This window comes from Lepisosteus oculatus, chromosome 6 (assembly GCF_040954835.1).
Source record: "Lepisosteus oculatus isolate fLepOcu1 chromosome 6, fLepOcu1.hap2, whole genome shotgun sequence".
NCBI classification, from domain to species: domain Eukaryota; kingdom Metazoa; phylum Chordata; class Actinopteri; order Semionotiformes; family Lepisosteidae; genus Lepisosteus; species Lepisosteus oculatus.
In genome coordinates this window covers 48,869,742-48,893,675 of record NC_090701.1, presented here as the reverse complement: position 1 = coordinate 48,893,675, position 23,934 = coordinate 48,869,742, and the positions used below count along the sequence as shown (strand labels likewise).

General features: G+C 36.6%; 1 protein-coding gene across 1 annotated transcript in view; it reads right to left on the bottom strand.

Annotated features, from left to right (window-relative positions):
* The window catches only part of LOC102696262 (RP1 axonemal microtubule associated), a 52,885-nt gene extending 44,099 nt beyond the window's left edge, over positions 1 to 8,786 (bottom strand). The window contains exons 1-3 of the mRNA XM_069191688.1: positions 8,707 to 8,786; positions 6,891 to 7,545; positions 3,811 to 3,982 (exon numbers count right to left, since the gene is read on the bottom strand). Of these exons, the coding sequence (XP_069047789.1) occupies positions 3,811 to 3,982; positions 6,891 to 7,532 (814 nt within the window). The 5' untranslated portion in view covers positions 7,533 to 7,545; positions 8,707 to 8,786. The remainder of the gene's footprint in view (positions 1 to 3,810; positions 3,983 to 6,890; positions 7,546 to 8,706) is intronic.
* Positions 8,787 to 23,934: the final 15,148 nt, after the last annotated feature.

Genomic DNA, 23,934 nt, shown 5'->3' with positions numbered 1-23,934 from the left:
CTCCGTTTGAATTGCAGCTTCTGTTGTTTTCTGTGTTTTACGCTGCTGTGTCAATGCTATTGGATTAGTTTCCGTATTTGGAATTGAATCATGTAAGCTCTGCTTTTTATTAGAGTCTTCATCAGATGCTTCCTCCAGCTTCTCCATTTTAGAAACACTTTCGATTTGCCTTTTGATGGTGTTAATTTTACCAGCATGAAGGTATTCGGTATGGTTCTCCTTTGTTTCACCAGTTACTTCTGATTCCTCTGATGGATCACTGCCTATTTGAAAGATTACTTTATTGTCTGTGTCTGCTTCATTGTGTGATACATTCCCCTGACATGATCTGGATCCTGACTGTAAATTTTCCAGCCAGTTTTCTACTTTCTCATTAACTAAAGAAGGTGAAGAATAAAGCTCAAGGAGTGAGGCATTCTCACTAAGTTCTCTTGTCTCCTTTTCAGATGAGTTTTGTTCGGTCTTTTTCTGTTTTTTCTGTCTCATTTTGTCTTGCCCTGATGAATCAATAGGTGGCAAGACAATTTTCTTAAAACATGTGTGTTCCTCACTTCCACTCAGGCATACCATCTGGTTGTCTTTGATAGATTTGACTTCAGAATAGTTTAGTTCTTTTTCAGCCATTAACCCTTTGGTGTTCTCAATGTTTAATGCATATGCATTTTCAGACAGACTCAGTACAGAAAAGCTGTTAATATTTTCCTCTTCCATGCCTTTCTTTTTCTTGTTGCTTTTTTTAATTTTGTTTACCTGTTGGAAATTGCTTGGGCTTTCCTCTGTATGTTTTATCTGTTTTTCACCACTGGTTAAAATGTCGGAGATAGCTTTCCTGGTGTCTTTCTGAGAGGTCATGTCTTTTTTTTCTCTTCCTTTGCTATATGAGCTCAAGTTTGTTGGCACGTTTATCTTTTTGACTTTTGGCTTGGCCTGCTTGTTTTTTTTCCCTTGGATTGAAGGTGAAACTTGATCCTTTGTATAACCTCCTGAGCTGAATTCAGAGCATTCTGTTTTGGGGGGTAATGCTTTTGAAAGTAAATTAACAGAAAACCCAGTTTCATCATTTCTGACAGAAGACAAGTTGTTTCTGCTTGTGTAAGAGTTGATCATGAGATCTGACGAAAAAGATGTGTTACCATTTTTTCTGCCATTGAGTGATTCTGAAGCAGTGGATGGTCTCTTGTAATGCACTTCATATTCATTGCCTAAGGAACACAGGGTTATGTCTGAAGAAGCTGGTCTACCACAGGTAAATTTTCCTTCAAGGCCACATTTTAGATTTGCAAAAAAATTGTCATGGCAACTTTGATGTTCAACTATGTGTAATACCGTTTCTGTAATTTCTTCTCCATTGTCATGTAACTTTAGTATGTTGGCTACTCCCGAAGATTTGACAGAGGAGTGTACATCATTGTTATTGATCTCTACAGACCCTGTTTTCCTGGGTTTGGGTATGGGTCTGCTGCTGCACTGGCTAACCATGCAGTATTCTTTTTTTACGTCACCATTTTCAGTTTCCTCAATGTAGGCATAAGTACCAACTACATTTTCCTCTATTTCCTTTTCTAACACAGTTTTGAGACTTTCCAGTGAGGTCTGCTTTTTTTTAGTGCGCCTTGGCCCAGGGGTCGGTGGTCTTCTAAAGCAGACTTTATCTTTGCTTTCGGTGTCATGCTTATTTAGTGCCAGATCTTGCCAAAAGTCATATTCTTGGGTTTCTCTGAAAGCAGGAACCTTTTCATCTCTTCCTTCTTGAGACGTTTGATTCGTTCCTTTCTGAGAGAGATCATTTTCCTCTTTAGACGTATATTCAGCTGCACATGTTAGCTCTGTAGCAGCAACCAGGTTGGGATTGGAAGAACTACCACCTGGCTCTGGGTGCGAGATGCAAGCCACATTGATTTGGTTGGAGACACTAGACCTGCTGAGCGTGGTGGTCCATTGTATCGTTTCCTCCTGTTTTATTGTTAATCGCACTTTCATCTCTACTGTCATGCTGCCGTCTTGATTGACACGAAAAGACTTTTCTATGTCCTCATCAAGAGGCATCACAGGAATGTCCTCCTCGACACAGGTGCAGGTCTCCGCTGATTCCATGGTATTACTGGGAATGGGCATGTCATACAAGCTTCCAGCTATGGAGCCATTGATCTGGTTTACAAAGTACTTTTCTGAAGACAGAGAGAAATTTCTAGACCGAGTGCTGGAGACTGATTTCTTTTTCCCTTTTAAGGTTAATTGTTCCAAAATAAATAAAAAAATGGAGGAGAGAGAAGCAGCAAGAGTGAAGAAAAGGAAAAGATGGGGGGTTTGTTGTGAAGCAGTTGCCCATATTCCATTGGCAGGGAAAGCATTGAAAGAAAGAAAACACAGAAATTAGAAAAACAGTTGAAGCAAAAAAGCAGTTTTAATCATTCTAATATATTCACTTAACACCATGTCTAGTAATAATGAATAAGCAGAAATATTACCATTGTTAATGCTTCATGCATTTGCTAGACTGTATGCAGAATGACCTACAAAGCAGCTAATGCAGGAAAGACACTTGGGCCAGTCGGGGAATTACTGACATCATTGAACACCTCAGCAAATTTCTTCAGCTTATCCCTTTCATCTTAAGAGATTGAAATCATTAGTATTGGGTGACTGTAGCATAATCTAGCATTCTGTCTGGTCTTCTTTACATTTCTGAAGGCATCTAAACTGGTGTCCTAGAAACACTGCAATTTATGTCAAAACTATACACAAAATGTATTGTTATATAATCCATTGTTATATGTTATATGTATATAACTTTCTCTTCCATAGATTCTTCATGGAACAACAAGCCTAGATTCATCTTAAACATAACTCAGGTTGAAGTGCTGTTTGTGTACCTGTGCTTTACTATCTCACTGTAAACAGAATATTACAGTATTAAATATTCCTCTACATGATATTTCATAAACATGACAATATTTTTGTATGTAGTTCCATTGTGTATGACTGCAACAGCAGTCAAAATTACAGGGAGAAATCAAACACGTTAAAAAAAATACTGTATAAGACAGGATATGCTTTTAGTGGACAACTTTTCTTTTCTTGTTCAAAATTACAGATGTACAAGCATGAACCATTGTGTCACACAGCTTTCCCAGAATATCAGTATTTTTTAGGAAGGTCAGAAATAATCTGAAAGAACGCTAAAACTCTTCTTTTTTTCACATTCCTCCCAGGTTCACCCTACAGTTTTTTATGTTGTTATTAACGGCAAATCTACATGCAGGACTAACAAATGTTACTTCTAAAAAGGTAGTGAATTACTGTTAGAAGTTACATCAAGATTTGCTTTTATGAATTAATAACAAAGGTAACAAGTTAATGGAAATTAATTTGAGTAAAATACAGTAGTAAAATGTGAGTTACTTTATATAATAACCAATTACAAAGACTAACTTTTCATAACTTTCTAAAACTATTTTCCACCAATTTGGTGCATTACCTTAAGGACTATGGACAATGTCTGTACACAATATTTGGAAGAAGTGATCAGTAAAGTTTAGTGAATGACTGAAATGAAATTGAAATAAACATTAATCTGGAAGACCTATGACTCTAGAGTAATGTAAATCTGTTTTACACTTATTTGCAGGATAGAATATAAGAACAAGTCCAAATTGTGTGACAAAAATATGTCAACTAATCCTTGGACACCTTTGAGCACATGGAGAGGTAAAAAATGAAATGGTTAAATTCAATAATAAGGTTCATTTGCTTATCTGTTCTTTTGCTTTGATCTTTTGTGGAGATTTTTCGTTAAAAAAACAGACTTACGATTCCTTCGTCCCAGCCTCTCTCTGTGCTTTGGCTGAACGTGACTGGAGACTCCAGGCAGCTTTGCAGGCAGAGTCTGTGTTTGAGGATCATAGCTGCCTGGTTTGAACGGTTCTCGTCCTGAAGCTACAACAACCCCTGAGCACAGAATCAGAGACTGGAGACTATCAACCTGCAATTTTAAAGAAAAGGCAATGACATAAAAATCCATCAATAATCCAAACAAAGCATCATGCTGTTCAGTGGCTAGTCTGAAAATAGTCTGAATTTGCTGAGATTGTACAATTATTCTGTAATTATCAGTTATTTATTATTAATAATTGCTAAATAATTTAATAATTATTTATTAATTATCCAGTAGATGTTTTTCTCTCGTATTTAGCAGATTTCTTGATAAAATGTCATACCCAATGATGGTTTTGAATGCAACTTTACAAAGGGGCTGTAGGTTTTTTTTTTTGCTTTTTTGTTTCAGTACTTGTATTTTAATTTAAAAAAATATTTTGGTTTCCTGCTGATATACATGTACTAATTACAGTAAATGTATTGTTTTTAGAATATATTTTTTAGTGAATCTTAGTGAAATCTTAGTGAAGCATCTTGCTTGGATACAACAGTGTACCCTACCTGGAATATTAATCCATAACTTTTCCTTTATGAGTCCAGAGTTACGACAACTAATTGACACTACAAAGCCAAGGCTCTGTGTGCTGCTCACATACTAGCTTTGAAACTGACTTTAAAATTGCTATAGGGTGCTTAGACCAGTCGTTTTGGCAGCACTCCTGTTTATTTTGAATGCAAATCAGAAGGTGCCCAGAATATTCTTAAGGTGTCAATAAAATGTTTTTTTTAATATTCTAGAACATTTTTAAACCATCATTTTAGATCAGATGTGTTCAAGAAATTGTTCTACCAGAACCTTAAAGATTAAATTTAAACTGATTTAAAACTTATTTTATGTCTGGAACATTGAAGATAATGAAAACGTATTTTGCTCTAGACTTTCATTTTTGATTAAAAATGTGGGTAGAGAACTGATTTTCAGTTTATCATTGGTATCTTTCAGCAGTGTCTCTGAATATCCTTGAACACTTTCAGACATTTCTCTCAAAGACAAAAGAAACAGACGAAATTGTAAACTTGGTGTACTCTTTAAAATATATTCTTATAGGCTGAAGAAAGCCACACATTAGTTTTGACTTACATCTCAAAAGAGGGCACCACACAGAAATCCAATAACGGCACATTACCAAGATACTGGCCAGTGTGGGTATGAAATATGAGGCTTACTGTATGCTTTCGTGTTAGTTATTTGAAATATCTCCCCAGCCTTGGCTAATGCTGTTAGTCAGCTGATTTAATGGGATTCTAGCTAAGAAGCTTAGATTTTGTTCCCTCTCCTACAAGTTATTTTTGGATCAGTCACTAGGTAGTGCTCATTAAATGGCTTTGACCCTAGTTCCTGGCCTGACATCATACAATGGGGCTCTCAGGTAATGTGTGACCTCATTCCGCTTCCATTTCTTAAATAAACATACGATCACAGCACAGGTAATTCTATTCAAACAAAAACTTGTGGCCCACAAGAGATTGAATCCTGCAGTCAAAATCATTCCAATGCAACACCTAACAATATCTTGATTAACCCTACCATTATGATTTCAACTTAATAAGGTAAACTGTACTAAGCATTAACCACTTTTTGTATACAAAGTATATTTCTGTGTCTTTTACTATCCTCCCATTATATCTCTACTTTCTAGTGGATGAACTGTTTAATACATAGTATTCAGTCATACTGGGACACTGTCTACTTATCTAAAAAAATTTACAAATGTGTTCATCAGACTCATAACTTAACCACAGAATAAATCTACTTAGGCCTTCTCGAAAGTTTTTGTACAGTTTTTACATGTTTACAAGTCTTTTTGTACACAGTTCAGGTGAGGCAGTAACACATCCACTTTTCTTCTATTCACTACAAATCTACTATTTTTAAAATAAGACTGACAATCTTCAGTTAAAGAAGTGCAACCATTTTTCTGCCAACAGAAACAGTAAGATGATATTCTGGCAAATGGGTTTCAAACAGTTATTTCTAAGGAACTTGTGGACGAACCACATAGGTTTATATTAAGCTATTTTTTTCCAAGCAATGAAAATGTAATCTCACAGTGTGGTATTTCCATTTAATACAGGACCACACTCTTTTTTCTGGGAAGTCCAAAAAACAGCAAACTAGAAAGGATTAACACTAGTGTATCTACAGTATGTAGTATCGATGGTTATCCTCACCATCATAGTAGTAGAGACTGAATTAAAATCCTTGCTTCTATCAATACATTTCCTCTAATGTCCCCTAAGAAAAAGTCAGGCTTACTTTGCTTTTTTTTAGAGTTCACTCTGTTCACTAAAGTTCTCAGGCTTGAGAAACAGATATTCATTATAAATGCTGTATGTTGCTAATGTCCTATAGCCATTGTCGGTGGCACGATAATAGAAAAAATATATATTCCTAAAAAATGGTAAAGATGTTTAGTATTCAAATTATGGATTTTGTTTTTCCTCAGGAGTTCTTTTACTGAAAGATTACTTGGATCTTGGCTTCTAGAAGCAATAGGAACATATCTGGTTGACTGGTCTCACCACAACTAAAAAACTTGGCAGCGCATTGACACTCAGCTTTTGTTCTCCCAGAATTCCTGGAATCTGCCCTGTCTTGATATTACTGTAGTTTTTTGCAACTTTGTGCTGTGTGGGGGGGGGGGGGAGGGGAGGGTGGTGGAGAAAGTGGGGTTTTGGTGGGCTATTGCTGATAGGGCTGAATTCTTCTTACATAGTGGACTATGCTGTCTAGACAGCTTGAAGTTGTCCAATTGCTCGAGGGTTCTCTGACTGAAAACTTGGATTAAGTCCATTAATGCTGGGAGATGCTGTGGTGTTCTGATTTCTAAATTTCAAACCCGGTTCACAAAAACAAAATTGTATGGGTCTTTGCTTTACTTCCAATGTCTTGGTGTTCTTGCCTCGTGACTTAAGTAACTGCTGTATGGAGAGGATCATAAACAGATGCTTACCCTTCTGCCATCTGGAGTATACAGCTTTACTACAGGAAACTGCATCACCTCTGTCACGTGACCGAGAAGTGATTCAAACGTCTGTGATGTTTTTTGCAGCATTATGGTGTGCTTGATTCCAGAGTCTCCGTTTTTGAAGACAACAAGTTTTTTGGGTGTGCGCACCACCAGTGAGTTTTCACGTTTCATAATCCTGCTGTCATTTTGCCTGGCCAGGTGTACCGCACGGCGGCGGGCGCTCACTGGCCTGGTGGTATACCAGGGTACTGGCTTCTTACTCGCCACATCCAAATCTATAGGCTTGACTTTCTTTTGATCTGAGCAAATGTATGACTTCCCGTCCTCTAGCTCGTCAAGATGGTTGATACCATGGATTCCACGAGGGGTGGTGATGTTTCGAACCCCGAAGGGCAAAGGAACTTTCTTAGATAAGGTATCCAACAGGGCATCAAACGATTTAAAAGTCCGATTGTTGATGACCATCTTTAGCCCACTGAACTGGGGGTCGCCGCTCTTATAGAAGCAGACGTGTTTCGACGAAATGGGGTCCGTGATTTGAGGGTGACGGGGGATCATTGTCTGCCCACTCTCAGAGAAATGATCCGGTGGCTGTGAGGGGTTTCTGGGGTCAATATCACTCATGTTTGCCCATCAACTGAAAAACAGAAAAAAGATGAGAAAGAGATCATGCATATATAAAGAATACATAAATTGTTGTCCTCTCCTACATTAAAATACAGTAGTTGTGACCTTCATTCTCTAAAGTGATGCCCTGCTTTATTTCATCATTATTATTTATAAATGGCAGAGAATGTTTAAAATTTGGTTCTATTAGACAGGCATCCTTTATCTGAGTAAATTTCTGCTTAATAAATCAAAGAATGTGATTAGATAATAAAAAAATAGTTTTAGTTCCAATGAAGAATTACAAAACCAGAAAGCAATTAACAATATGATGGTCAAGTGCCATATTGCCACATGTTGTGCTAACAAAGGCCTAGCTCTTTGTAAGTACCTGCTGAATGTGATCTATATTGAAAGAAGCAGGTCGACAAACAACATTTGAGCTCTTTGAAACGAAAAATTGTCATTAGTTGACTTTCATCTCCTCTTTCAGTGTGAATTTGATTTCTGTGAGATGCTATTCTATTGTTATGTTTCCACTCTTTTTTTAAACTAAATTGCTACTGGACAGGACACAAGAAAAGTGCTAAAAAGAAAGCTTAATATTTGACTAATCAGAGTACAATTGTATCTCTGTAAAATAAATAAGCACGTACATAATCTCTCATACATAAATAAAACCACTTCAATTGTGAGCTGATAAAAATGAAGACGTAAAACTATTAATACGGCTTACCCAAAGAAAAAGTCATGATTTTTTTTTTGTCAACATACTGTAGAAGTAATTATCGCATATTTTCTAACCTGAAAACACCCACTGAAAGACATTTTTCTTGGGTGTTTTCTGAAGGGAGGACAGTGAAAAAACAAAATTAATAAATATTTTTTTTATTCCTCTGAACCTCTGAACCACATTATGCCTTTTTAGTAAAATTGCAAAGACGAAATTTCTCTAACATATGTTTCAGTAAATACATTACTTACATGTTTCATTTTATTAGTTTTATTAGTTTTCAGTTTCAGCACTTCAGGTATATTAGAATAATATTGTAATATCTTTCAGTTGAAATACAGATAGAGAGAATATAATCTGTCCTTTTTTATTCACCTACCTATCATTATTGTACTCTCAATGATTTACAAATCCACAAGACCAACAAAATTTGCAAGTAACAAAATACGAATGACTTACCTACTTTTATATTTTAAGAAAACCGGGACCAGCAGAAGTACACAGTCCATAGTCTTTGTAAGTAACCTCAGATACAGAAGCACAATTAGATGGACTTGGCAGGTTTATTTCGAGAGAGGGAGCATCAGGGTCAATTTGCTTAATCTTTGCTCACAGTTAATCAATGTCACTGTGGTACTGTGTGTTAGGACTGTGAGCTGAGCTGTGTAGATTCCATGATAATATAACAGATGTCATCTTTGTTTTGGTCCTTAAAATTTTTCAGATTAAGTAAAATTAAATTGGAAAACAAGGAACTCTCCTTCACACATTTACAATAAAATCAGAGATTTACATATTAATGCCATTTACAAAGCGGTGCAGATTCTAAACTAAGACAATGTTTCGCTGAATGGCACCTAGTTCGTTTCTCAGTGCTCCATGCTTTACTTTTAATTCATACTGCGTAGATTTCCTACTTCACATAAACATCACATTTGTTAAGTTAACAGGACCCAGATGGCCTGTACTGTTTCTAATTTTCTAACACAGGTGTAATCTGATTTGAAAAGTCTTTAGGTAATAAGGATTAGAAGAGATTTTAAATATTAACTGGCACTGTGAAGGAAGGTGCCTGGTAAGAACCACCTAATTCACAGCATGTACACTTTTCTGATTGGCTTGTACAAAACAGATTAATTTATTTAAATTCCTGACCAGGATTCAGGAAACGTCTCTGATTGTTGTGCTTGCGCTGATACTGCATGTGAAATCTTTGCTGGATTACTGCCTACCTTGCAATGTGGAATAAATATTCTATCCATCTATTATACAGTATCTACATTAGAGTGTGTCTGAACTTGATGCTGCTTATGTGAAGCACGTGGTGCACAACATCTTGATATTTTTGGATAAATCTGCCAAGCCTTCACTCAAACCACCATCACTAATAGTAGCTAAATAAACTGAGGTGTAAAATTTTGGTCCATGCATCTCCATCCTGCATTTCGTACAAACGTACAAATGCTACTGGTTTGGCAGAGCATTCTTCTTTGTGATTTACTCCTGCTGTTGTCTTTGAGAGTTAGTTCTTACGAGGCATTTTAAGAAAAACTATGTCCACATTTACAATGTTATTTCTTAACAGGTAGCCATCTGACACTTCGTTAACGTAAGAAAATAGATGAACAGATTTTTTTCATGAAGTTCCAAAAAGGATAAGGAATATTGCCTGTGATGGAATTCTGTTGTGGTGGTTCCTATAAGGTTTTTCCATTACACATATGACATGAAGTCTTGCAGACAGGTTCCCTGATAATCATAGTGGAGAACTACATTAGATATCCATGTCTCCTGATCTCAATCACATTCACCATTGGGGAAACTGGAAAATAGGCAATTTAAGGTTAATCTACATCAGAGAGTATGGTGTTTTAATGCCTTAAATACAAATTTAAAAATGAAAATTTAAAAACTAACCTTACTTTTGTTTAACCTATACATATATTATATTATATTATATTGCAAACAAGAACATACTGTAATCATAACAGACTTAATGAAAAAAGTCAACTTGGCCTGAGGCCTCATACACATCTCAGACTACCCCACTGTCAGAGAAATAAATAGCCATGCAAAACTAAAAATAAATATGTGTAAATTAAGGTAGGCAAATGGTTGTATGTTTGTCAAGACTGGGCAAACACTTGGAAACTGACTTTTATTGTAGACATGAAATGGTGAAACACAAAACACAGAACAAAAGTGAAAAATATGTAGAAGTGCAATTAAAACTGAGATCAGAAGGCACCACCCAGATGGTTGTATGGGGATGGGACAAGTTATCTGATTGTATCGTTGAAACTTATAAGATTTCATATCATCATTGAATCAATTGGTTACTATGCACACGATAAGTTAGATGGGTTCAACAGCCTCCTCTCATTTGTTACAGTTCTTATGTTTAATGATATATCTTCAGGAATTGAATATTGTGTTCAGTACTATGCTAAAAATCATAGCAGTATTGCAGATTTGGATAAGGTATTTTTTTATTTATGTGTGTTATTTACAGCAGAGTGACAGAGTGCTGGGTCCATATTTAATTCTAAATTTCACCTACTATATAAACAAACTCTGTCAATACTGCCTTAATAATTTAATATCTTAAAACAATAACTGAAAGCAAAATAGTCTTGAATTATATAAAATATTAGTTACCCTAAAAACACTGGCTACCATTCATGAATATAGTATCCACAACATTTACCGAGTACAAAAAATAAAGTTCCATAAAAAATGGAAGTATATCTCTTAAATACAACTTCAGTTTTAGCTTCTCATAGGTAATTTCCATTATGTAACCAGCTGCAATGCCTAAAGCTATGACCACGTTCTATTTTGAGATGATTGAGCTAATTTTGTAGCCCCTTCCAGCTTTAGTAATCCTAATGATCCATGAAGAACCACAAATAAAGCTGAAACATGTTACAACTGTTTGATTACAGTGTCTAAAATATATAAATGTGAGGTGTAATATACTTACTCTAGTCACTGTGTGTACAGAGTAGGCAGAAAGTGTAGTGGTACAGTGTGTGGAAATGTCCCTGCAACCATTGAACGCTTAACCCATTTTTTATTTTAATTAAAAATAGTAAAAGCATACAAAAGGAATTCACTGGATCAACAGTTAATAAATGTGAATATGTTTAAATAATTAATCCATTGGTTTTCTAAGAGCTATATCCAAATCAGTGTTATGGAGGAGATGGAGCCAATCCCAACAAGTGATGATACAAGGCAGGATACACACTGGAAGGGACACAAATCCAACACAGGACACAGACAGACACAAACACACGCTCAAAGCAGGGCAAGTTTTCCCAGAAGCCAATTAACCTACCAGTATGTCTTTAGACTGTGGGAGGAAACCCACACAAACAGAGGGAAAACCTACAAACTCCAAACAGAAAGCACCCCAGGAATTGAACCCAGGGGCCAATACTGAGAGGCAACAATACTGACCATTGCCCCCACAATAGTTTGTTAAATTATTATTTTTTTAAAGAAAATATAAGATAATTTGAAAGCAAAACATAGTAATGCACCTACATTTTGAGTCCCACACATAAAGATATTTAGGAAATATAATAAAAAACTGAAGCTTATCCATAATTTAAAAATGTCTCAGTATGTGATCTGAGCTCAGTACTTCAGATTACAATGAGATAAACACTTACCATATGGCTGTGGAATATGCTTCAATTTTTAATCCCCTCATTTCTTATTAAAATGATGTATTTAAACAATTTCAGGTTGTTGAGAAATGAAAGTGTGTTAATACACAAGGCAATATGTTTTGTGGAAAAAAAGTCTGAAACTGTTTGATATTTCCTATTGAAATTTGAGCTACATGGCAACAATGAAGAAGGTGCTTAGACTGTTGAGTCATCAATCTCTGAGGGTGAAGCAGTGAATGTCAGGAATGAGGCTATGATTGGAAAATGACCTCAGCACCTAAACTAAATAAGAAATGCAGAGCGAGTTCAGTCCCAAGAGGAGAATCATTGACTTCATCGTCAGTCACACAAAGCTTAAATCTGGCCCATCAGGAAGCATCTGCCCAGGGAAGGCTCAGCCCCTAGCTGGCATGAGGACTTGAGAGCATGAAGTCCTGAGGGAATACACATTTCAGTTCAGGGCAGAACCGCACTAATGCAGGAAGTCTGCAGTGAGGAATGTGCGCACTATGTTATTGTACCCTGCATTGTAGTGGCCCAAGGTGACCACACTTGTGCAATCTTTAGCTTTATACTTTTATATACAGAGCTCCTTATGACAGAGCACTTCAAATGCCACACACGATATTTTATGATGCCCACAATTAATAGAAATATTTCTTATCCAGCTCCGTAACAAGCCTTATATCTGCATGTTTTTTTAATTATCCATTAAAAATTTTGAAGAGAACAACAACAAAGGGGACAGGCTACATAAGATTTCTGGCAAGTGAAGACAAAATTATTGTACTGTACATTATCACACCTAGCACCATTACACCTTGGGGACATAGTGGCATCTCCCAAATGGGAGTAATGTACAGTGGAGATGGTGTACCAAATGCTCCGTAATGCTGTTGGCCGTCTTTAGACCCCTTGTCCTGTAAAGTACATGTATATTGATATTACCAAACTAACAGATAAAATGGTATGTTAAAACTCCTTCAATAAAAAATGTATAGAAAAGTGTTAGTTCTGTCTATCTTTAAAACAACTAGTTCTATCTATCCCTCTTGGCCCTTTTTTATCATTTGTCTCATAACATTTGTCCAATCATTATTTTTGTATCTGTGACTTGTCCCACAAACTTTGACCATTTATTAAGGTGGGATGGAGTGGGACTTCATCTTTAAAGTCTACTTATATGTTTAGAATTCTACTGTATCCATATTGGAAAAAAAATGTATTTGTGTTTTTTTTTAAACCTAACATCTTATTTAAGATTTCTTTATGGAGTTCATCATTTTTATTAGAGCTGGCTATCAATCTGGAGCAGATGATGTGCAAAACAACTGCAACAAAAGAAAGTGATATAAACCGAATAGGAATTTTTAGGACAGACATGCAAATCACCAACTGTAAATCACTGTAACCCATTTTTCATCAATGTAACCTGAAGCAGTACTGGTGTGACTTTTGCGATCATGGATTGTTCCCTGGCCAAGGTCAAACATCGACAAAGTCTTCTGAAGAAACCATGACAGAACAATGGAGAAAAACGCCTAGAATAAACAGGTAGGCATCAGGTCTGCTCTCCTCTATCTTTGCTGATAAGCAGTTCAAGAGACTTAAAATAAATCACTGGGGACAGACTGCGGAAACAAAGCAGCAGGGCAGATCTTTCACTGTGTTTTTCTTAGCTTGTGGCCATGGCAAAATAGAACATGCTGGAGGATGTTTCAACAACAGTGAAAACTCAGATCTGAATTGAAGAGATTACTGAAGAGTCTTAGAAGGATTGTGTCACGCAACTACGGAGAAAACATTATCTGTAGCAGCAAGGGATTCAGATGATGACAATCTGTGCTAACCCATGAGCAAAATTCTTTTACGAAGAGCAATTTTACAAAAGTGCTTGAATTCAAAATGTAATATTGTTATTTGTTTCCTTTCACTACCGTTTTGGTTAGTCCAAGCCTGATTTGATGTTTTCTGCTTACTTTGACTTAACAAGACTCTTAACAACAGTGTTTAATGATTATATAAAAAATACTGTCACACTGACACCTCAACTAATCTTTTGGCAAAGATTGTAATCTTTTATCTTCTTTCATGTGAGCTCAGCCCAGAATTAGCTTTGAAATTGGAGTTTCAGATATGAAATAATGCAAATTCAGAATTACCTTTAAAAGGCTCTTTGCAACGCAGCTTTGATTATACCCCAGACTTTATTTTTAGTCCTTAAAATCTATAGCCGATCAGTGCCAAGTTAAAACCAGAGGTGCTAATGGAAAAAAAAAGTTTATATGTTTTGGCCTCCTTCCTATCTATATCTGGCCGTGTCTATGCAATGCAGCTGCTGTCAGTTGTCTGGCATGTGATCAGCAAGCCCACACCTCTGTTTCTATAGTAACGCCCACTGTCAAGTGTGCTCTCAGCTTCTCCACATTCTCAAAGACAGATTCAAACTGATAACGCCAGACAAAACACAAGTCAGTTTTGTCAACACAAGGATTTCTAATTGATTTTTAATTTCCTTTGCTTCTTCTCTGCCCAAAGCACCAAAAAAGTATCACAAGATTTGTGTCTTGTGATACAACAGACCAGATAAATCACCAAGTGATATTTATGGTACACATGATCAGTATAAAAGCCACACAGAGGCTGTTAAATATTATTATCTGTGGTCCTTATCATCTTTGTTTAACAGCATTCTGTAATTAATATACACAATTTAGCTACATCAATGTGTTAGGATTGACAGAGGATAGCAACTGTTAATCTGCATAATGTTTGAATTACTTCTTCTAAAATTCCCATGAATGTCTTACATTTATAACCTCTTATTGGACAGAAAATGAAATATTTTTCATAGGCAGTTTTTAAATGTGACCTTCAGAATCTAGTTGCTACATTATCACATCTCCACCCATTCCATTTTCAGTGCTTTCTATCAAATTTCAACTCATGCCAGTGTTTTAATCATCTGTGACAGACCATGCCTTTCCGCTACAGGGCTGGAAAAAGATTAGCACACTCCTGGATGGTGATAAATCACCTCCTGGAGATTTCATTCAGTAATTTTAATATATTTCACCACCATTTTCCAGTGAATGGGTAGAACTGAAACCATGCAAATAAGCTTTGTCCATTCTTGTTAGTCAAACAGATTGGTCTCTCGTATCTCAAAGATACTAATGAAAAAAAAAGTTATACAAATAAACAATATTAAATGCACTCGATTCGAGTAGCCCAGTGTTTTGATGTAGCACTGTAAACTGACAAAACAGACAGAACTAGAAACTGTAAAAATCTGGATCCTGACTCTAGGGGAAAAAATGGATCCCTTCACAGCAAAAGTAAACTCCTTTTTTTTCTCATGTTGCCTGTTATTTCAGCAAGGATAAAATGGGGCATTACAGCACTACAACAAGTTACTTTAGCAACATATCAAAACATAGTAGGACAAAGTTTAGTGTATAAGTTAACGTCAGCACTGTTCTGAATCTTTAGATAAGCCACTAGGCTTAAGCCTACAGCAACACACTCTTCTTAATCCAAACATAGTTGCTAAGATAGTGCTGTGCAAAAAATCAAACAAAACAAGGCGCCTTTCTTTGGGCTGCACATTTCCTCACAGTTTAAATAAAATACAGGGAAACCTAGAATTCAGGATGCCAGGAAAATCAAATCATTTATTTGTCATGTATACGAGTCAAATCAGTTGTTTGAATATAAAAAAGAAAAATCAAGACTTAGAAGTGTCAAAACATTTCACAGTTGTATACCAGGAATATTATTTACAATAAAGGTTTCACTGTAGAAATGATTTACACCTCGGAATATTAAATCACGGACCTAGGAGTTCAGAAGTTTGAGGTACTGGAGGTATTTTTTTAAATATGGAGGCAAAGACATTTATATACTATATAATATAAAATATATAATGTATACCATACAATTGTGTCAATAACATGAAAGAGTTTTCTGAATAATTAAAACGAAGCAATTTGCTTCATCGAAGATGATAAGGTAACTTCTGTGTAAAGGAGAGGTACAGAGAATCTGTATTGTTGTAAGGCAAAAGAGCTGTCAATTACTGTAGTTTGGGGATATATGGAAGAGATGGGTCAAAGCCACCTAGAGACTAGCACTCTTCCTCATTAATTTTTATCCTTTTTCTACAGTAATGATTTTAAAATAGCTTGTGCTCTGCATCTCCGTTTTTCCTAAGACAAGCCCTAGGGTCCTTGCCCTTCACACCAGCTGATACAACAGAAATAATGATTCAGAAGATCAGGCAGCTATTAGCTTTGGAAAGACAAGCCGGAAAGCAAGTCTGCAGGACCGTCCAGGCTGCTATGTGCTGTACTGATAGCGATGAAGGTGACGAGTGATTTATCCGCTGTCGGTCAGGACATCGGGAACATTAGACAACCTCCCACTAATTAGGGTCACCACTCCAATTCTAACAATTTGCTGTGCTAAAGGAGTAACAGGCAGTTTAGAAACTAGTACGTGGCACTGCAACATCCGAAATGGGCCAAAAATGAAATTTCCATGTTACAGCTGATGAAAGAGTACATTGAGCCCCCACTGTTTAAAGTCCAAAAGTCAATGCTATTGAACTAGCCTTGACACTTTTCAGCCAGACAACAAAAGATATTATGAATTTCTATCACCTACTGTCAACGTTTAACCCCTCAAGTGCCTTTAAACACTTCTTTTTATTATGAAGTATGACGTTCAGTTGTAGGTTAGTACCACAGATTTTTAACCATAGCCAAAAGCATGGCCTTATTTTAAAAAAAATAATAATAAAAATATACAGTACTACAATTATTTCAAAAATTAATAATTGCAATGTATCTTCAGTGTATACTTGTTGTTTTTTCTGAAAAATCTTGTGAATATGTTATGGAATTCCTGATCAAACTGACACCTGAAACAGAAAACAAAGTTTTAAAATTCTCATTATTGTAATACTATTTTCAGCACAACCGGATTACAAAACACCTGAATTTTCCCACAAAGTACATTAGCTAATATGGGAGAATATCCTGTAGTGACAAAATACTGTTGAAATCAGGTTTTATCTTAACTTGGAGATGAACACCTGATATTTTTGCTTCACATTGTTGGGAAGTGAAAAACATAATTTTCACCAGACATCAATATTTAGTGGCATAAATCAATGTAACAAAGATCCAGTGCTAGGCTGTGTGACTTTGGGTTCAAGATAGCAATACCACGATTTTGTTTTAAAAAAAATTGTTTACTATTTTTGAACATATAATCCAAAGAGTTCATGGTAAGAATAAAACTAACCTAACTTTATTATGGTGAAAAAAGCTGCATTTATTAAAATCGAGCTTTGTTCATAAACCATAAAAATCTATTGCACTGAAAATGGTGGATATGTTGGAAAGGACAAATTTTCTCAGTTTTATTATATTCACAGTGACAGCAGTTAACATTTTGAGGAAACGACTGCTAATCAGCATAGATTAAGAAAGAACAATACATTTCTAAACAATATCTTCAAAACATTTCTCAGAACGATTCCCTTGTGATTAATAACTCAGAAAAGGATTGCCACAGAACAGCACTTGTTTATACTCTGCAATAGTTAAAAGGAAAAGTTTGAGACAAAAGCTGGAAACTAAATTCTTTAAATGTATTGAAACAAAACCTTATTGTGTCATAAGCAGCTCCTTTTAGAAAACAGGACAATAAGCTGTGATTGATCATTTCTTATTGCTAGCCTTTGTTTTTTTAAAAAGAGGAGAGATAAATTGAGTGATGCGTGGGTGCTGGAAATAATATAAAGCTCTTGAAAAGCAATTGTAATTTGTATTGCTGTCCAGACTTCGTAAAGCAGCTCAGAAATGTCAAGAGTAATATGGCAATTCAGCAAAAAGCTCTAACAGAGGCAGTCAAAAGCAAAATACGTGTCTCAATAGTGACAGTCTCACTTTGCCAGGGAAGTTATTAATATGGAAAGTGACTATTGTGGATTCAGACTAAATACTAGCTGTGAATCCTGCAATCAAGTTCTAAACATACAGACCAGGCCTTTACTTGGCCATGCCCTTTCTTCTCTGTGACGGTAATTCCCCATAATAATAATAATAATAATAATAATAATAATAATAATAATAATAATAATAAGTCCTAACACTTACATAGTGCTTTCTGGACACTCCACTCAAAGTGCTTTACAGGTAGTGGGGACTCCCCTCCACCACCACCAATGTGCAGCCCCACCTGGATGATGTTAAGGCAGCCATAGTGCACCAGAACGCTCCCCACACACCAGCTATCAGTGGGGGGGAGAACAGAGTGATGAAGCCAGTTCAGAGATGGGGATTATCAGGAGACCATGATTGGTAAGGGCCAATGGGAGATTCGGCCAGGATACCCTACTTTTTTCGAGAAATGCCCACAGAGAGTCAGGACCTTGGTTTTACATCTCATCCGAAGGACAGCGTCTTTTTACAGTATAGGGTCCCTGTCACTATACTGGGGCATTAGGACCCACATAGACCACAGGGTGAGCGCCCTCTACTGGTCCCATTAATACCTCTTTCAGATGCAACATTAGTTTTTTTTTCCCAGGAGGTTTCCCATCCAGGTACTGACCAGGCCCACACCTGCCTAGCTTCAGTGGGTTGTGAGTTGTGAGTTTCAGGGTGATATGGCAGCTGGCTAAATTGCAGTGAATTGCCACTGACAAAGCGCAGTTAAGGGATGGCTGGTCTTCAGATGGAGATGCTCAGCTAGCCTTGGCTTGCCTGCCGGCTTGAAGGATCGTCAATGAAAAGCCAAGTGGTGCTACCCCTACTGTAGTTTTGCTGGATTCACACTGTCAGATGACGAAGGCCTCTCGCTGTGGGTGTGTCAGAGGAGTACATGCACAGACCCGATGGTACTGGTGTTGCAGCAGTAAACCCAGCTGAAATTCAGCTTGGGCGAATGAAAATTGAATGTAGCTGACAAGACCTGATGTGAACAAGAAAAGCAGTAGGTAGGAATTTCCCAACTTTTCTGCTGGGCAATTTCAAATTACATTTTGATTTGTTTTCTCCAAGCACAACGCTGCTGTAATCATTTCTGGGTTTGACTCACGGGAATTCACACCAGGATGAAGCACCTTTACCACTAAAGTACAGCTGTGCATCAGTGATGTGTGCACCAGGGGAAATTACTTGTTATTTGTCAGCCAGTTATTACAGGGGTACCAAATCCTATTACTAGAGGCCCATATGCCTGCTAGTTTTGGATCCACCCTGGCTATTTACTTAATTGAATCCTCATTGAAATGCACCAGCTTCTAAAATATTTAAGAGCTGAGAACACACAAATCAAATGATTTCTATCATTAGTTTAGCTAACATTTCAATTATGTAACTGCTGGACCACAAACCAACAGGTGTGAGGGCATCCATGACCAGTACTGGATATTTCCCCATTTGTCAGAAGTGTCGTGTGACTCAAGTGGTCACATGTGTCAGCAACTTAGGTGTACGTGACAGCTTAAAAACCTGAGATAAAGCGGACAAGCTTCCTCTAAATGGAAGGCATTTGTAACACAGACCCCTGCTGCTAGAAAGATGTATGGCATGCGTGCTAATATAAAAGACTGCATACAATCCGACTACATGTGATATTGCTCTTTAGCAGAAGTGTGGCATGCCTGACTCACAATCAGGAGGCTGGACTATCAAATCGCAGCCCGGATGGGAAATATTCCAAATCCTAACACAGGTCACTGTTCATTTGCCATTGAAGAATGCATTTGACCTGAATGCTGCCCGATCCCATCTAAAGTCACATAAAGGTCACACTCAGGATCACTCTGCCTCAGCTTGGGCTCATGTTCTGACTCATTGAAGCTCTATTCTGGCAGGAGCTCAGCACTGTTGTCTATTGTCTGTTGTTCTAGCTCAGTCTGGTAGCTGCATCTTCATCTGCAGCAAACTAGTCATTGATTTATTTACCATTGGTTTCTATGAAATTTTCACTGTTAGAGTTTTTATTGTTTTTTTGTTTTGGTATCATACTTCGGATTAGCAATACTTATTTCTCAGGTCCCTGTCTCACTTGTCTGCCTACTTAAAGAGCCAACCCAAGTCAACCATGTAACCTACAGTATTATTATTCCTTTATAAACCAAGCACAAAGCATACCAAACACAAACTATGTAGTTACTCCTATCATTAATATGCCCCACATAAACTAATTACAGCAATGAACAATAGCACCTTATAAAAGTACTCAGGTATATTGTGCGATACCTGTGTGGTACAGGCCTCAGATGACCACACATGCTTCAGTTCCAGTGGTATTCATTTCCAGTGTCTAATGAGGTAGAGTCAATGGGTTCTCAATAAGATTACAGCATTTATGGCAGAAAAATTCACAGGATGTATGCTTCCCACTCTTACTAGATGTGCTTCCTCAGGTTTTGTACCACTTCATAGTCAGAAGGTAAGAACAAAAGAGATGTGTGCTCCAATGATTTGCATAGGCTTATCAGAACCTGTCAACACAACACTTCCAGAGAGGATAATTGGTCAGTGTTGCATGATTAATAATCAAAACATGTGTTATATTCCTAAGTGTTTCAGCATTTTGCTCTTGGGAATGTTTGTTTAAATTAACCCTTCAGAATTAAACACACTAGGAAAAGCGTGCAATTTTCTTAACCTCTACCAAAACCATATGAACTTGGCTTTCAGTGCACGGCTGCAGGGATTACAACTTGCACTTACTGCCTCCTCAAGTTATATGTTAATGTGATTTTCTGAGTCTGTCATTATAAACCCTGATCATGTTTACATTGTGTGGGCTATGAAAAAGGAAATTATATAGAGACAGACATAAGTACCCCTATAATTAAACTGCATTATATTTATGCAACCAGAAAGAGAAAATAAAAGAAAGCAAAAAATAATTCATGCCTGGGAAAAACCCAAGATACAAGCCATTAAATTGGCTCTCACATATTTCAAATGATCTTCACATATTAAAGGAGCTCTATGGTGAAATTGGGAACATCTTTATGAATGCCATTTGGAAAGGAAAATGTTCACCTCATAAATTGCCTCATCCCTCTTTCGCTGTTTCTCTTTCCATATATCTATTCCCATATACATACCTTCATAAATCCAGTATTGTGCATACATTTCTATATGCAATCTCTAATATGATGTACAGAACTGTTTTTGTTACTACTGTTGACTGCATTAAGATTACTTCTAAGTTTTCCAATTGTTCTCCAGTTAGCTGGAGAAGGTACTGTTCTTTTTCATTACATAGATTAAAGCCAGAGCTTCCTTCTCCAGAGATTTAAATTTTTAATTAATCTTTAATTAATTCCATATCTAACAAGTTCTTCCACAAGAAGAGCTTTCATCTGCAGGGACATCTGTAAGGTGTTTCGGTTTTTTCCCAGTGTCTGACAAGTTCATGTCAGTCAGTAGGTAGGAAAGGAGGCATCTTAAATGATGTTGTTTACGCAAAGTGTGGTTGATCGCATATTTTGTTCACGAAGGAGGGTAAGAGGGCATTAGTTCCTCAAAAAACGATTCATAAAGTTCATGGGACTGAGTGAATGACCCATTTTGAACATTTCGTTGAGTGAAGAAGTTTAAAGATGAAGCAATATAAGTACTGTGTGGCATACTGGAAGTCGTAAATTCAAGTCTCAGGTGAGATTGCTTCAGTAAGAGGCCCAGCTGTACAAAGGAGTGTCCATGTACAGTAATGGTTAAGTAAAATTCCAGATATTTCCAGACTGCTGCTCTAATATATTAACCTGTTATATGCTGTTTGGTTTCACATATACAGATACATTAGGACACATGGCTTCTTCTGCTGGAGAATCAAGGCAAGATCCAAAGCCATGATGATGGAAGAAGACAGGAATGAACTGTTCCAGAATTATCAGCACTACACTCCAAACAACTGAGCAACAGACATTTTTAACAATGATTATTATGTTGTCTTTTATATGATACAGTTTAAAACTGGCTTTTGCTATATAATATGTACTGTTCATTCTGAAAACGATTCATGCTGCTTGGCTTCACTACACGTGAACAAGATATGAGCCTGCTGCCTTTTTGATTTTGACCCACCTTGATGAACCTTCTAGTAGATGAAGCAATCAGGATCCCCTTGACAATAAGACTCCATTATCTTGAAGCACCTTATGATCACAGACTACAAGCCTGACCACTAAATCTTGTTGAAGTTCTTTTAGCTGCTATAGAAACAGTTTGTATCAAACATATCTCAAAGCATAAATCTTCATTTCAAATGCGCAGCAATGCTTATCTTTTAGTTTACAGTTTCTAAGGGCTCTCCCTCATGTTGTTTGCCTTCAATCGATAAATAAAAGGAATGCCAAGCAAATGGAGGACTCAGCAAGGAAGTAGCAATGCAACACTCAACAGTGTGGTGCATGTTGTGTATTCAATCATTTTATGTTACATCAAATACAAGGATAATGTCCCTCTGTTCATATGTGATACATGTACCTATTAACAATCTTGAAAAATTATAATCCACCCAAATACAGATATGTGTTTCCTAAGATGATCTTGTGAGTATTTTACTTGTTAATGACAGTTGCAGAAGCTGTCCCAGCTGAATGAATTTTGATACATTAGTGGCCTTCATGGCCTCCAAATGCAAACAAGACCCAAAGCTTCTACATTTAATGAAGATCAGCTATTAGAAATGTGTTTACCAGCTAAGGATTACTGTTCACCAAGGAAATTAGAGACTCCTATGTTTGTATAATGAACCATATAGTCTATCTAAGCAGTATAATAGTTTGATTTAAGGAAAATCGTTTTTCTGTGTATAAAATTAAAACAATAATTAAGACAGACAGATTAAGAGCAAAAAGACATGCAATCAAGTGAAAGAAAATGCTTCTGAAATGAATATGAAACAAATAAATCTCAATAATGGAGACCAATTGCAAATTAAATTAGGTTGTATCAATTATGCTGTTTTATCTGCATTTTTAAAACAGCAGCTCTTAGAAGGAACATGAATCAATTATCAGAAATAAGCTACTGGCACTAATGAATTAGATTTAGTCATTTAAAATACATTTACTATATTGCATTGTTTAGGTATTGTTTTTGCCAAAGTGTCAGTGGGACTTCCCAAATTTTACATTGACAAGTCTTTGAAGTGGATCACAACACCTTTTTATTCTTTAGAAAATACACATCATGTCTTTAACTCTAGTAAGAATTTCACTTAGTGACAAAAAATAAGGTAAATAAATGTTCTTACCACAGCCAAAATGTAGATGCGGGACACAATAAAAAAAAAGTGGAAAAAAAGTGTTTTCACAATAGAAAAACAAATTGCAAAGAAGCCGCTATTCACCACTGTCAAGTAGTCTTTAGAAACCAGACTTGTGTTTGGCAACTTCTTGGTGCAAAGTGTATGTGAGTGCAGCCAGGCTGAGCTTTAGTCTGCAGAGTCTAGCAACTCTAAACTGTCTGGACAACACTGAGTCACGCCGTACTGTTTCTCTGGGTTGACTGTATGGGCATTACAGCTCTGTGCACCTGACACATCAGTCCAGATATGTCAAAGATAAAAACACATTCACACTGTATAGGAGTGATTTTCTCAGCATTGTGTCCACAAATTTGGAGAATTAAAATTGTTTTATTATTTGAATCTTAAATCCAAGTAAATTAAATAAAACATTAATATTTCTATTAGTAGAAAATATTGTACCAGCTGTATATCATTGAATGTGGAATTTCCTCCAAAAAGGAGACCTGGGACCCTCACTCTCACAAATTCTGATAATGTCATGGTAAGGTAGTCATACAGCTTTATTATTGAATTGTATCACTGGATTCTGAAACTGTATCACAGTTTATTTGTGTAAGGGACAAAGTGCACACTGGCTATTTTCATTCTTAGCGCTGACTGGAGTGGACAATTCAAATGAAAGACTGAACTACAAGAGCTGAGTAAAAACTTGATTACA